Below are 16468 nucleotides of genomic sequence, written 5' to 3'. Positions count from 1 at the left end.
TTGATGAGGATGGGGTGAGAGACCGTGTCAAAGGCCTTCTTAAAGTCTAGAAAGACTATGTCCATGGCAACACCATCGTCCAAGGATTTAGTTACTTGGTCATAAAAGGCATAAAAGGCTATATGAATTTTTATAGCTATGGAAAATATTTGTAAGTGGTGAGCTGAATTTTCTTAGAACTATTGGATAAAAGCATTTTTCAAAGAGCAAATTCTCAAGAAGGAGTCCTGTTTAAATGTGGTTAGAACACTTACAGAGAAACTGGGAGATTAGAACACTTACTGAGAAAGTGGTAGTGGGTTATAGGCCCTCACTTATCTACAGGGGATTTGAATTTACATCTCTCACTTCTGAGGAAAATGGAAAAAAAGATACTCCTAGAGACAAGAGAGGTAGTTAGCTTGTTTTTGTTCTAAGAACTAAAAAGTCCTTCTACAGATACATAGCAAGCAAAAAGAAAGTGCAGAGTAGCATAGGGCCCTTGCAGGACAAATCAGGTCAGTTGGTGGTTGATGCAGACAAAAAGGCTGAGCTCTTCAATGAGTTCTTCGCTTCAGTATTCCTTAATACTGACCGAGACAATCCCCCCACCTTGAACATAGACAGATGTCCAAAAGGCACCAGACCACGAAAGGTTAGTGCTGACTTAGTTAAAGAGCACTTGGAAGGGCTGGATGGGTACAAGTCAGCCGGCCCGGATGACCTCCATCCACGGGTGCTGAAGGAATTGGCCAGTGTCATTGCTGAGCCACTGGCATGGCTGTTTGAGCTCTCATGGTTCTCTGGACAGGTCCCTGAGGACTGGAAAAAGGTCAACGTGGTGCCCATTTTTAAGAAGGGGAGAAGGGAGGAGCTGCGTAGTTTTAGGCCAGTCAGTCTTACCTCTATCCCTGGGAAAATACTAGAAAAAATCTTCAAAGAGCATATTTGTGAAAGCCCAGCAGGGGAAATTATGCTGAATGGAAACCAGCATGGGTTCGCCACAGGTAGATCCTTCCTGACAAACCTTATAGCCTTTTATGACCAGTTCACACACTGCCTTGACACAGGAGCTGAGGCCGATGTCATCTACCTGGATTTTAGGAAGGCCTGCAACACAGTTTCACACCCTATTCTCATAGGGAAGCTAACGGGTTGTGGAGTGGACGCCTACACAGTCAGGTGGGTGGCTAACTGGATTAGGGTCCGCACCCAGAGAGTGGTGGTTGATGGGTCATTTTCAACCTGGAAGGAGGTGGGCAGTGGGGTCCCACAGGGTTCGATCCTCGGGCCAGTATTATTTAATATCTTCATCAGTGATTTGGATGAGGGTATATTGAGCACCCTCTCCAAGTTCACAGATGATACCAAATTATGGGGCAAAGTTAATACACCAGAGGGCAGGGAGCAGTTACAGGCCGACCTGGACAAGTTAGATCAATGGGCGGAACATAATAGGATGCAATTCAACAAAGATAAATGTAAGGTATTCCACCTATGGAGGAGGAATCCCCAGCACACCTACAGGTTGGGAGGTGTCTTCCTCAGCACCTCAGAGGCTGAGAGAGATCTTGGAGTCATAGTTGACTCCAAGATGAACATGAACCAGCAGTGCAACGAGGCCATCATCAAAGCCAATTGTACCTTGTCATGTATTAGCAGATGCATAACCAACAGATTGAGGGAGGTGATGCTCCCCTTCTATGCGCCGTTGGTCAGGCTGTATTTGGAGTACTGTGTCCAGTTTTGGGCGCTGCACTTCAAGATGGACACAAAGGATCTGGAGAGGGTTCAGAGGAGGGCCACTCGCATGATTAGTGGTCTCTGTGAAAGACCCTACAAGGGTCTTCAGCCTATACAGAAGATGGCTGAGGGATGACCTTGTAGCCACCTATAAACTTATCAGGGGAGGACAGCAGGGAATTGGGGATGCACTGTTTACCAGAGCGCCCCAGGGAGTAACTAGGAATAATGGGTGCAAATTAGTGGAGAGGAGATTTAGGTTAGACATTAGGAAGACATTTTTTACAATGGTGGCCAGAGTCTTAAATGGGCTTCCAAGAGAAGTGCTGCTGTCACCTAACTCGGAGGTCTTCAAGAGGAGGCTTGACAATTGCCTGGCTGGAGTTGTCTGACCTCGGTTCTCTTTCCAGCCAGGGGCAGGGGGTCAGACATGATGATCCATTGGGTCCCTTCTGACTCTATAATCTATGAATGTATGAACTGTCTGCTTTGCTGCAGGTGACTTTGGGTGCATTCTATCTCCTTGAAAAATATAGTCTCTTTCCAGGAGCTAAGCCAGAGGTAGTTATGTGGGGAGTCATAGATAACCAGGGAAGTCAGGGTCTCTGAGTCCAAGGGGCTAGGGGCTCAGCCTGTTCAGAAGCTACAGCTGGTCAAGCTTCAGGTAATACTCTAAGAAGTTGTATAAAAGTGAGAGTCCCAAAGAAGTGCTACTCCAGGGAACCTGTGGCACCTTCCTGGAACCAAACACCTATATTTTTGACATCACAGTACTTATGTCCATATCAGAGGACCACAGTGAAGTGTGCCACATCCATTCTGTCTGCTCTGTGCCCCAAAACAGATAAGGCAGCTATATCTTAATGTGGAACTGTGTGTGTGCCACACATACCATATAGATCATTAAACCACATAAATTATTGTTTGCAACAACTGAATGACTTCCTCCTGCAACACCCTGTCCCAGACCAGAACAGAAACATAACATGTAAGTGAATTATAGTAATTAAGAATGTAGTTTTCTCTCAGAGCTGTTACATATTGTTAGAGTGTTCCCATCACCATGTTGTATTCACATTAATAGGAGTTTGGCTTTTAAATAACTGTATGCAATTAAAATCAAACACTTCAAGAGCACCTGAATATCAGTATTCTATCTTAGGTTTTCCTATAGAAATGTACACAGACAATAGCAACAACTTGTGCTAAAATATAAAATATTGTTTATTGCAGAAATAAGTAAGTACATTTGTTCCTGTTTATCAAAACAGGACATGAGGCACATGAAGGTCCCTCTTAATTTTCATTGAAGTAAAAGGAAAGGCTGAAGTTGACTTTGGCTGAAGTTAGATCATGACTATATATGCTGGGTTCAGTTAAGGGTGAGATGTTTCCCAAGGGTGGAGTTAAGGTTAGTGGGTATTAGCATTATGGAGTGCCCTCCAAGTGGGGTGATTGCTCAGTACAACTGTGGCCTGGACTGGTCTGTGAGAGAGTCTCCTAAAGACAGCCCAGACTTGGCTTCTAGAGTAAGTGGAAGTTGAAGCTCCTTCCCATTCTGAGAATGTAGCTTTATGGGGCATACACAGAAGTGACGGTTTTTGCCCAGTCTGGCCACAGAAAGCGGTGTATAGCCATGACCAAACACAAGTGCATGGCTGGAGACTGCTTAAAAATGACTGATCAGGTGAAAATCTGACACCTCATTGCATGAGGACTCAGATGGCGATGTTTTAATATACAGTGTTTTCTGTAACTTCTGCTTGCAAGGCCTCCCAATCTCAAGCGATTTTTAGAATGGGAGGGGGACAGGATGTGGAGGGAGTTTGGTCTGGGGTTTTTTCAGTTCCCACTGAAGGGTGGGGCAGGTGTATTGCAGAGCCCCTGGTGGGGGCTGAGTTCCAATTCACTCACCCCACCCTCCAGCACTGGCTGGGGTACCCCTAGAATGAGATCCCTCCTCTCATTCTGAAACAGGGGCAGGCTGGGAGAGAGAAGAAGCCATTGCTAGGGAAAATTGTCTCCAGGCTTGCTGCCAGCAGCTAGATTCCCCTCCCCTCTGGAACCAACTTCTGTTTGGTCCAAGAGATCATTGTAACTAAGAATTCTTCCTGCAAAGCCTTCTGATAAGGGAGCTACACTTCTGTCTGTGCCCATATCATAGGTGGCAGAAGAAAAAAAATTGGGGGAAGGGGGCTGAAGGTACACGTGAATGCCAGCAGGTGAGTCTGTGGGGGGAGGGGAAAGGACTGTGGTGGGGGGAGGGAGTGGAGCAGGGGCTGGGGCAGGTGCTGCCCAACCAGGGCAGCATGGGGCACAGGATGGAGCCATGAATCATCCAGGGGGTGGCTCCAACTGCTACACATGCTCCAGGAGGGCATGGGGGGGGGTGTGCATGCCTGCAGATCCGCACAGGGCAGGGCAAGCTGCTGCTGCAGGCTGGGGCAGGGGCTGCGCCAGGCCATTCCCAGTGGGCAGTGGCGGTACTAGGAGGGATAGGTCAGGGGGGCTACAGCGAATTTTGGGGTGGCTGCAGCTGCCCAACATAGGTCCTTCCTAGCCCCACTGCCACCCTCCGGGAAGAGCCGAAATGCAGCCCTAGCCCCAGCCCATAGCAGCATCCTGCCCTGCCCTGTGTAAATCTTGGAGCACGTGCCCCCATGCCTTCCAGGGTGTGCATAGCAGCAGGAACTACACTCCCCCGCACCAGCCACTTCCCCTTCAGTTCCATGTCCCACCGGCTGTGCAGAGCCTGCTCCGCTCCTAGCTCCAGGCTGCCCCAGCCCCACCCCCTCCCTCACTGCTGTCTGTGTGCCTCCTCCTTACCCTTGTTGCAGCTGCCAGAAACCCACAGCCAGGCTGCCTTGTGGCCCTACAGCTGCCCAGCATTTGGGGGGGCTAAGTCCCATTAGCCCCCCCTTCCACTGCCTATGGACCTTGTAGTCTTTCACCTTCCCTGGTTTACCATGGCCCTGACCTGAAGGAGCTAGCATCCAGTTCTGCATTCTGTTCTTGAGAAAAATGCTTAAGCTTTTGTTGGGGAGATCCCCAGCCCCAGTTCCAAGCATCACAGCAAACAGTTTCTTCAGTAAAAGGCAATGACTGAGGTAAAGGTCACCCAGTCAGAGGTTCTCGGTCCCATCTGTCTCCAGTCCAGCCTGCACAGAGCTGAGCACCCCCAAAAATACTCAGCTGTTCTCTTTCCAAGTCTCCAAAGGTCCTCTGCTTCTCTCAATCCCCAGATTATTCTAGACAGAGCCTGACAGGCTGGGGTTTTTTTTCAGCCTGCTGTCCCATTGTCAGGCTTATTGTCTCTCCACACCTCCTGGGTGTTGGCCATCTCACTCTATGTCAACAAAGCCACTCAAGACTGCTGACAATAAAGGTCCATCTTGTCTCCTCCTCTAGGTAGCCAATCCTGGCATTTAACCCATCCTTATTTGTTCAGAGGCTAAGAAGGAAAACTAAGTAATGCAATATTATAATAACATGAACACAGCTTTTGAACATCACAATAAAATCCAGTTTGTCACAACTGATTGCAGATGGTCTGGGTATAAGACTATTGGATATAATTGTGTCAGAATTTTAATATAAACTTGTCTTACAGGGTTTGTAACGTATAATTTCTGTGAAGGTTTTAAGGTTTTACATTTAATGGTAACACTTCTCTTGAACTGAAGGTGTTTATGTGCTGCTCTGTGTCTTGTTCTATCCTTTGAGAGGCAGTAGTTTTCTTGTGCAGAGTTAACTTTAAATATGACAAGGACGTATGTTGTTAAAAGGAATGAGGATGTATATAGTATTGAAAAGAGTAAGTGGAAACAGGGAATACCTGCAAGTGCCAGAAGAAAACTGTAAGCTCCCTAGGGCACTTCCTCTATCTATTTTTGTCTTGCACAGTGCCAAGCAACATAGACTGGCATGTAAAATTCAGTTTTTCACTGAAGAGTGATTATATGGAAATGGTCCCATTTCAAACAGATGTGCATCCTGTGTGTTTTCATAGACCTGTTTCCTTATTCTAATGATTGTGTCTTCAATATAGTGTTTATACCCTATTATAAGTGCATAGACAACAAAGATGCAAGGGAGTTAACAGTACTTTCTCCTGTAGCAGGAGCATAACTAGAATCATAGCTCACCTATACACATGCCAGATGTCTGCTCCGATGTGTGCTAATTAATCAGAGCAGACTCAAATTTGATTCTGCTGGAGTGTGTTAATTAATGCATTCCAGCAGCCTCCATGTCACATCTATTCAGTCCCCCCCATGCTTCAAAATGATGGCGGGGCGCTTGAACTAAAGCTACTCTAAAGCACCCACAGCGTCATGAGTATTCAGCATCCCGTGCTTCAAAATGGTGGCAAACCACCATTTTGAAGCACAGGATGCTGTATACACATGACACTGTGGGTGCTTTAAAGTGGCTCTCAGAGCAGCTCTAGTTAAAGTGCTACCCTCCCCCCACCCCTTTCAAGCCTGGAGCACATGTATAAACACCCAAATGGTTGGAAGTGAGCCTGAAGGTCATGTAACCTGAGGGTCATGTAGTCCACCCCAGATGCAGAGTTCAAAACTCCTAAATCATCCCAGTCAGATGCCTCTTCAGCCTCCTGTTGAAACCTTCCAAAGAATATTTTAGTTTCCTCGGGAAGCTGGTTGCATTAGCCTTTGTTTTTAAAAAGTTGTTGGTTTTGTTTTTGTTTTTTTCCTGAGAACTGATCTAAATCTGCTCTGCTGCAGTTCATTCAGCATTCATTAAGACTCCAGTTTTGCTTTTGAGGTCCTCAGTGGAAGGCTATTTTTGGCAAATGCTCTTCTTTTTGTCCAAGGGTGGATAGCAACATTTATAGCACTATTTTCCTTCACCCATAGTTTGTACTTCAGTTGATGCTCATTCTCATTCCTCATTGTGGCACTCTACATGTGTCTTTTATTTTTAATCTTTTTCTCAATTTAGTAGGATAATTTTACATTTGAAGCCTGTCCTCTAAAGTGATTGCAGCCCCTCCCAGCTGTATGTCATTTGCAAATTGTATATATGAGTTTTTTGCTTACCTTCTTAGTCATTAATAAAAATAAAAGGATTTGAAGAAAATATCACAGAATAATTCACTCGTAAGTTCCTATTGCAGGGTCAAAAAATTACACCTGTCCCATAGTCTCAGTGGCAGGCAAGGAGGAAAGGAACATTTGGCCTACACTATGTTACTGATGCAAGCATGTAACAAGGAAAAGACCCAGCTTGTTTCAGATCTCAGAGAAAATTTTCAGCATTGTCAGTTGCAGGGGGAAATCTTTTTTTTTTTGCTTGAAAACTGAGTTGCATATTGCTTAGAAGTTAGAAAAAGAAAATAACCAGGAAGCCCCAGGATTGCATTTTCACAGAGTCACTATTCAGGGTTGAACCATGGTTTAAAATACAAATAATAATAATGGTGGAGGTGATTAAAAGGAACAGTGACAGTTGTGACAGAGAAATACTTTGCTTCCTGATAACTGGATACAGTGCAATATAATCTTCTACATTGACCCAGCTCTTAGGTTTCCCCTACCTTATTGTCCTTTTGACGTATTCTTTAAGTTTATTTTAATAAAAAAATAATTTTCAAAGTATTAATTTTTTGTTACATTAAGTCCATTATTTCAATGTTTGAGTGCATGACTGCACCATGTGAAAGGGAGGTTGCCATGGTAATTTCTCATTATTGTTGAATAGAAAAATAATTACTCTGGCAAAATCCCACGTAACCTGTCAGTGCATAAGTTAAAGATGCCTGGGGGCAGTCTTGACTTCAACATCTTTCTTTTTTGTGGGGAGAAGGGGAATTTTATCATTTTTTTTGTAATAATTATATCCATATTCTGCAGTTTGGCTAGAGACACTTGGTTTGGTTTTGTTCACCATTTGGCTGTAAAAGCATGTGAGCTAATCTGTGAGGCAGTTGGACCATAGGTTTAATCAGAAAAGTATATCCAGAATTCATATGTTCCACTGGGATTTTTTACCCCTCTTTCTGATTTAAAGTATGCAAAAATTACAAGATAAAGACCTTAAGCCATGTTCAAACTTTGATAGAATGTGGATATTTTTATTTATGTATTTATTTGAAAGTGTCCATGATGATTTAGTTTGTGCATTTTCTTAGCCTTCAGAGTTCTGGAAAGGAAAGAGAATGAAAAATATGTGCGGTTTAAGTTGAAATACTGCACTTTTTCTTATCCTCTTCTCTTTGTTTCCTGTGTGAATTTGCATCACAACTGTATGAGACTTTCTTTTTACCTGTCTTCATTATTTGATTTTTGCATTAGTAGCTATAGGAATGCTAGAATACCAAATTAATAATAGGCTTTTTACTGCAGAACTGCAAATGTGATGTATAATATTGCTTAAGCCTCCCTCTGTCCCCTGCAAAGTGGTAAGGAACATGGCAAAAAGGTTTCAATGGAACAGTCATGATGCAGCATCTCTTAGGAAATGACAGTGAGTTAGAGATAACTTATAATTATTGAGTAGGCACTAAGCTGTTGTATGGGCTTATGATATCAACCTACCAGACTCTTACAAATAAAACTCAGGGTATAGACTGCTGGAAGACTGTGTGCTTTGTTGTACTGAGCACCTATCTATCTATTCTGGTCTTGTCAACACTGCTTGTCATGTCAACAACAAATAATGCAACAGTTTGTATATGTGCACACGCTCATGGAAATTACACAAGGAGCAGGAACCTCTCACTAACCACTGACTTCTGAAAAATGGGGTCCTTTTTAAAACAAAACAATATAAAACAAAAAACCTCAAAATCTTTTGTTCTCCTTGTTGAGAATGGTGGTGAATTATTTACCAGGAACTCCAAAGCCATTTCTGTTATAGATTGCATTGCCTCCTGCTGGTGACACTGCTGTCAGCAGGAATAACTAATGATGTTGTTGAATAATCCAATTTCTGGGCCAGTTCCAAAATCTCCCATGCTACCAAGACAATAACTGAGGTGATAATATGAAGTATTCTTGCCGCATCTTCTTTAAATGCTGGCAAAAATAATATAGCAGGATCCTCTGGAAAATCAGGAGGGAAATCCATTTAAAAAAGGCACTGTTTGCATGTGTCAAGAAATATGATATAAGCACCTTTTTAATTAACATTTTATTCCTGGGGTTTTTTCTGAGCAAGGTAATAAGTACTAGCTGTTTGGTATATATTGCTGAGTACATAAGAGATCTACTTACAGCTCACCAAGCTGACCGCGCTGAGCAGACTGCTGGAATGAATGCCAGAACATAACATCAGGGATCTGAGTGTTGGTATTCTGAATTTTTAGTTCTGGCTTCACCACTAGCTCTCTTTGGGCGTGTGTAAATAAAACAGAGGCCCTAAATTGAAGTGGTGGGTTTTTAAAAACACTGCTACAATTTAGGGTGAAGTAAACCCCCATGTCATGTACACCCGTTTCTTACTTGCCTCTCCAGCAGTGGGGAGGGGAGGGTGAGCTGCTGGCGGGCAGAGTGGTCCCCGGGCTGTGGGGGGAGAGGCTGGTGTTCCCTCCACAGCAGCAGTGGCCCCCCCTAGGTGTCATCCACACTCGGGCACCCAGCTCAGGCAGTCCCAGGGGGTTCTGCAGCCATGGAGGGAAGGACCAGGCCCCTGCACAGCTCAGGATGGCAGGCCGGCTCCAAGGGGGGAAAAAAAAGATCAGGCTCGCTGCTTTTTTTTTTCCTTTTTTTCCCTTTGGTGGAGTCTGCCTTCCCAGACTGCTACCAGGCTGCCTGCATGGGTTCTCTGCAGAGCCCCTGAGGTGCACAGAGCCTGATGCTTCACTCTACGGCTGTAGGGCAGCAAACTCAAGCTCCTCAGAGGTGTTTTAGTTTGCTGCGCCCCACAATCATTTAAGGGACATTACACCACTGAATGTGCTGCAGCGGCTGGAATTAATGCACACTACACCGCCGACATGTGCAAACACCAACACCATTAAAGTGGTGCAAAAGCATTTAACCTGCTTTAAACTGTCATACACACATGCCCCTTGTTTCATCTACACGTGCCCTTTATGACTGTCAGCGAGTCAATTAAGCTTCAATGCCTCTATGTATTTCCCTAGATCGCATCTGTCCATTTCGCATTTCTGGAATGAGTTCCCTATTGGCTCTTTTTTAAACCACAGATAGTTTTGCTTTCCCCTGGATTTTGTGGCACATGGAGATGATGCGCATCATGAAAATATGTAGCTGTGTTTAGGCATCCAGTCAGGCCAGGCCTCTCTTGGTCTGCTATCTGGTACCATTTAAATCAGTAGAGCCTTTTCCATGGTTGGGTGTCGGTGACTAAACCGGTGCCCCACCTGGGCAAGCCTGGGTGAAGAGGGTGTGTGGACACCCAGCAGGACTAAAACCAAGACCTGTCAAAGGGCAGATGAGCTCCCTGTGAGCCAACAGCTATCCATACCTGGATAGGAGATGGGTGCCACCAGGTCATTTTGCCTAAAAAAATCATCAATGATGCACAGCATCTAAGGTGCCCCAATGGACACAGTAGCCTTTGAACTGACAGCACTTGACTTGTATTTAGGGAAGGACATGGTAATGTTTTAAAAATTGGAATATTAGCTGGCCTCTTTGGTAGTTTTCAGCAGAGAAGCCAAGAGTAGAGATGAAGACAAAGGTGCAAGCTGAGTCTTATTAGAGGATATCTTTCTAGATCAGAGTTCAGGTACACTAGCAAAGTGTATGATGAACTTCCTTTGTTACTACCTCGATTATGAGTCCGCAGCGCAAACAGAAGGCCTTGCACCAAAGTTTTCAAGCTAGGCTAGGAACCTAAGCCCATATTTCTCCATCTCAGTAACTGGTCTGATTTTGAATTTCCTTGCTTGTCACATTTGCAAATCAGACTGCTTTATTTAGGTCCCTAAATATAGACTTGCATGCCCATTTTTAAGCTTCCATGTTTGAAAATGTTTGGTTCATTTTTCAAGGTAATTAATGGACTCAGTATTTTCTTTGGTATGTACTGGCTGTATCTACATGACACACTGACTGCACAGTTGTTACTGCACAGTCCTTTTGTACTGGCATACACAAGTGCTAAATGACTGCGCAGTAACTGGCGTTAATGCGCAGCTGCGTCCCTGTACAGACTCTTGGTGGTGTTGACTGCACAGTAGCTCATTACTACTACACAGTAGTGTTGCGCCATGCTTCATGCCACGTGACGCTACTGCGCAATAGTAACGAGCTACCGCACAGTCACCATCTCATATAGATGTGGCCACTGTGTATTTTGTATTAATCATTGGTGCATTCCAATGATATACAACACTGAATGTCTCAATACAGAAAGCACTTTAAAATATTGTTTTAATTTCTTGTATCATATAGAATAGTGTCAAACAAGTACCAGCTATCTAATTAATCTACAGTATTGCCATGGCTATATTTAATACAGCCAAGTGGAATAGCTATTCTTTTTCATTTTAAAATATCTTTCTGGAAGACTCACTTTAATAATCATGTTGCATAGTATTATTCTTTTTCACACTCAACACCTGGAATATTATATATGTGATAGATAAAATAAAGATTGCATTATGTTAAAATTTATGTCACCAAATGATTTGTAATTTAAGATTTAACAAAGTGAATATAATTATTTATATGTGTTTAAGAGACTGTATTGTTTTGCATATTTGTAATGTGCCTAGGAAAAAGGAGTAGTCTCTTCTAATATAATAAATAATTCTCAGCCTTTTTTTTATAAATTAGAATTGATTAATTAATTGGATAAATTAATTTCAAATTTGATCATCTGTGTATCTAAGCTACATTTACACACATTTACATAAATAAAAAAATGTATCTTTTCTAATTTCTTCAATAAAAAAGAAAAAAAATTACTTTTGATTCCTGTTAAATAAATGATCCTTTGCTTTGCAGGATAGTGACAACCTTTGGTGGGATGCCTTTGCAACTGAATTTTTTGAAGATGATGCAACCTTAACCCTTTCATTTTGTTTGGAAGATGGACCAAAGCGATACAGTAAGAAAGAAGTTTATTGTTATAAATATAAACTTCAGTTCTATATATTTTACCTTTAAAAGAAAGACAGACCTGAGAGCCTGGTAAGAAAACTATCACTTCAATGTATTCAGCTACCAGCAAGTTCCATGAACAAATTCATTGGTTAACTTTCTCTCTGAAAGAAATTTAAATTACAAAATTTCTTTTCTACTTCTATACCTGGTATACCCCAAAATAAGCAAGTTCCAAGATGAGCTGGGCAAATAATGAAACACATTCTTCTGGTATTCCTTAGACTGTTTAAGTATATTTGCTTTGCCTGTGTGTGCTCTCTTCTATATATTCACTCTCCCCAAACATTGAAGTGATTGAATTTTGTAGGCAAAAATGTTCACAGGGAAGGAGATTTACAGTGAATTTAAAAATTTGTGCTGGAAGTGCTTCTACATTTGAGAGATCAGAAGAAGTATCAGGAGCGTTACCCTGGCTGGTGTAAATCTCCATTTTTCCACCAATTTCATGGAGATTTGTACCAGCAAGGATCGCCTCTGAATCCTCTCTGACCAATCACAATTAAGCAGTGATGCTCAAATTTAGAATGCACTCATTCAATCCTAAATATATTCAAGTAATGACTAAATCTGATGACATTGTGATTCATTTTCCTGTGCTCCGCAAGCAGAGAAAAGTGCTAAAATAAAATGTTTTGAGTGAATTATTCACTTGGCTCCAGCACCAAGCAACACCAAGATAAGTAAACATTGAAAAACTGCATTGCAAATTGTTTCAATCCATTCCGAGTGACCCCTGTTTCTCTGTGACAGCTTGTACTCTGTGTTTAATGTTCTGAATCTTGCAAGGTTCTTATTTTTCCTCAGTGAGCGATTGTCAGTGTATCACTTGCATGCCTCTAATTCCTTTTATCAATTATCTCAGGTATTTATTTGACAAGTGTTACCTTTTTCTGAAGGAAAAATAACAGCCACTTTGAACGCACATTTTGGGATTAGTGTTGACAGAATTACAGTTTCTTGCCTTTCAAAGCAAGTGATAACTCTGTAAAGGTCCTCAAATTACAGCCTGTAGCAACATTGGTAACAGCTGATCTGTCCTGATTAGGTTGAGTCAACTTGTCAGATATCAGATTTGCTAGTTGTATTATCAGTCCAGAAGGCAGAGATACATCAGCAAAAAAGCAATTAATGTCCAGTTAGATCAGAGGAAGTTGTGTTTGTGGAAAACGGTACAGCATATGAAAGGATTTGTCAAAGGGTAAAATATTCCTGTTGTCACAAATGCTTGGTAATGGTTGTGCTATCTGTAAAGTTGGGTAGTTCAGTGCAGGGCAATGCTGTAATTCTCAGCCTTGCTGTTGATACACATGATTGAGAGGTCAAATTATTGTGAGCACACTAAAGCTGACTAGTATACAGTATTTTTTTTTTTATATCTTGACTTCTGAATAAAATGTTATTGTAACTTTTGTTGCTGTGCTCCTTAATGTTGTGATTAAAACTGACTTTGCAAGGTAGTTTAGATTATTTTCACTTCTATACATGCATTAGCAAATATTAATATAATTCCATCCTGGAGTTTTTACCAATGTTTTATAGCAGCTATATTGCTAACATTCATTGTTACTATAAGATCTCATGTGCCATCTAAGCTGTCAAACCACTGTACTAATGACTGTTACCTGAGCATGATCCAGGTTCCAGAACAACATTTTTGAGTGGCTGGAATGTAAATTGTCCCACTTACAGCTTGCTCAGACATTGTTTGGGTGAGGAGATGGGTAGAGCATTTGCCTTTTTGCCTACTAATGAGGTCTTATATCCTGAAAAGGCTACAGCTAGTTCAGAATGCAGTAGAAATATAGGTCATCTGGACAATTCATTCCTCTCTGCAGTGGTTCTTCATTGAACACAGAGGTCTCTGATTTGCCTGTCAGAGCCCTGTAAAGAATTGGTCCTTGCTACTGGAAAAATTCTCTCTCTCTCCTTGACCATAACCTCACACATTAGCTTTATTCCATGGGAACAATGAACCTGTCGACTAATAATAGGAGGTTTGCATTGTGGGAGATGGAACAGTCACAATAGCAGGACCAAAAGTACGGTATTTTCTAGGAGATGAAACACAAATGATTGGTCACTTCACAGCACTCAGAACTAAATGTCACACCTACCTCTGCCCAACATTTCCTGCAATAATATACTTCCAACAGCAAATTTTAAACATTAATCCTTAAAGGACAAAATCTATGAATGCTGTCATAGAAGGAAGAGGGAAAAATAGTGTCTTCTTAGTCTTGAACCCTTGTACCTCATTGGGTACAGGGCAGAAGGATGCAGCCCTAAACATAATGGATGCATATCATTCCTTAATCATTCATTTGTAGTACTGAAAATGATGGAGGATGGCAACCATATGCCTGTGCTCCAGGATCTTTCCTTAGACTTGTTTCAGTCTGTAAGCATATCAATTACGTATCTGAGACTGGGTGTAGCTGCAACCTTATTTTTTTTTCTTTCTTTTGGGACTTGATTTTCCTCATTTGGGGGGTAGTTTAGCCCTCTCATGAAACTAAAGTCATCCTCATCAGGGTGAACAAATTCTCATAAAATGAAATCCAGTTCTTTGCCCTGTTTTGGAATGGAAAAATAGTCCAAGGTCCCCAGGACACAGCTACAGCCTAGTTCTATGGGAGGTTTACACACAAGCCCAAGGTTCAGTAGTGCAATTGCAGTATGGGTCATTCTCAGTTATTCTGCTTTGAGCCCTTCCTTCCTTAAGTGCAGGTCACAAAGCCCCCTGTTTCTTGTTTTCTGCCCCTTTTTAGGCCTATCTTCCCAGCCTTCCCAACGCTTCTTATCATATCTCTTCTCAGATTATTCCCCAGGGGTCCCTTGGGTCTTCAGTCTTCCCTGTTTGTGTAAAATGCTTGTCCTCAGCAGCTCCTGTTTCTTGTACCATCTTTTTCACCCTTGGCTGAAAAGATATCTTTTCTTTCTTGCTTGTACCCCTTAATGTCTCTCCATCTTCTGTCATTTGTGACCTCTTCCTGTATGTTCTTAAACTCTGTGTTGTGCCTTGCAAGTTGTTTTCCCTATACAAAATAAAATGTCACTATTATGTAACAAAGGTGTGTAAGACACCTATGTACATTCTCTAAACTAGCTTTCAGTCTAGACCCAGATGCAAAAAGACAGACCCTACATTCTTGTGCCTTAGGAAGGGGATCCACATTACCAGTCAGGGAGAGAGTGCCTTTTTCAAACCAAAAGGATAACACAATGCATATCAACATCTACTGAACAAAGTAAGTTAAAAAGCAAACCTGTCAAATTAGTTTCACCAGGTAAGCAAAAGCAAATATGAGATAGTTTTATAATGTTTTGCTTTATTGGGTCAAGAACTCAATAGGGATTATTCAAGAAAAGAAAATTCACTATTTATCCTAATAAAACAGGTTTTTCCTAGTTGTGGATAAAACATACTTGTTTCCTGTTAAGTGCGTTGTATCCTTGCAAAAGAGTAAATACTAGACTCTGATCCATTGTTGCCCAGGCTCTTTGTTTCTTAGAGACACAATATTTCCAGAAAAGATAAGAGAAACAAGTTTGATTGACAGCCCTTAGCAAAGTCTCATCAGCTGCTGTGCTGACAGCCTGGTGATGCACACTGTACTGATGTGGTGGGGACTGACAGGTGATTGACAGCCCAAGACTGGGGAGACAGGAAAGATGAAGCATGCTCAGTAAGAATAATGTGCAGTGTTTATGCAGCACTGCAGAGGATCGGAGCTAGAAAGTTAACTCTTTCAAGGCAAAGTAACATGAACATATAACAGATGTGGCTGCCACTGTATTGGAAATCATGGCTTGTTTAGATTTCTGATTAGCTGAGAGCTTTCTATTTATGAAGGAAATTGGTACTGTAAGGAAAAAAAAAAAAGAGATTTAGCGATCATATTTGTAATTTCAACAGATTACCTAAACTAGATGCATGCTAGATACAGGTGGACTCTTTGGAATGGGCTTATCTGAAGCTTTACATACAGAAATTATATATAGAATGTATTGGAGATTTCATACACTTTTTATGAGCATACATCATTGTGTTGTATATGTGTTTGCATAACTTTAAGCAGTTTAGAAAGGTGGAAATTTCAGAAGCATCAGGTTGTACTAGTTTGCTTTGTGATCTAGAAAATATGAATATTATCAGTTTTATTACTGTTCTGAATCTTTAGGTAATAAGTGAATATATTTTTAATGTTATAGCTGCTATTGTATTTTGTGAATAGAAGGTACAACAATGTGACTATAAAATACTTTGTATGTCATGCACTGTTATTCATTTTCCTATTGTTTGGGGCATGAGATGTTTTTTCCCCCTTCATCCTAGATTTACCTTGGCATGGGTAGAGAAGGTTTTCAAAAGTAATAGTGTAGCGTAAAGCCAAAACTGAACTAAATAGCACTATATGTTAAATCTTACAGGCCTAATATTTTTTTAAAGGCTGAATTTATTTTAACTCATTAATAGAAGGTATTTGAAAAATGGTGTTACATGAAACAGATATATACAGTAGTTGAATTGGAGCTGGACCAGGGCCAGTGCAGGGTCTCTTCATGTCATGCCAGGGCATGCAACTCAATTGTTCTAAAAAGGGAAAAGTAATTAAGGGTGCAGACAGAAGTGACAATTTTTGCCT

At 41.6% G+C, this 16468-nt stretch overlaps 1 protein-coding gene across 12 annotated transcripts in view; it reads left to right on the top strand.

Annotated features, from left to right (window-relative positions):
• LDB2 (LIM domain binding 2) overlaps positions 1–16468 on the top strand; it is a 441581-nt gene that overhangs the window by 164892 nt on the left and 260221 nt on the right. For all 12 annotated transcript variants that reach the window (XM_019526120.1, XM_019526114.1, XM_019526112.1 and 9 more), the window contains exon 2: positions 11664–11766. In XM_019526120.1, the coding sequence (XP_019381665.1) occupies positions 11664–11766 (103 nt within the window). The remainder of the gene's footprint in view (positions 1–11663; positions 11767–16468) is intronic.

This window comes from Gavialis gangeticus, unplaced genomic scaffold (assembly GCF_001723915.1).
Source record: "Gavialis gangeticus isolate Ggan-Ray unplaced genomic scaffold, GavGan_comp1, whole genome shotgun sequence".
Classification (NCBI taxonomy): Eukaryota; Metazoa; Chordata; order Crocodylia; family Gavialidae; genus Gavialis; species Gavialis gangeticus.
This window is presented reverse-complemented; position numbering and strand designations above follow the sequence as displayed.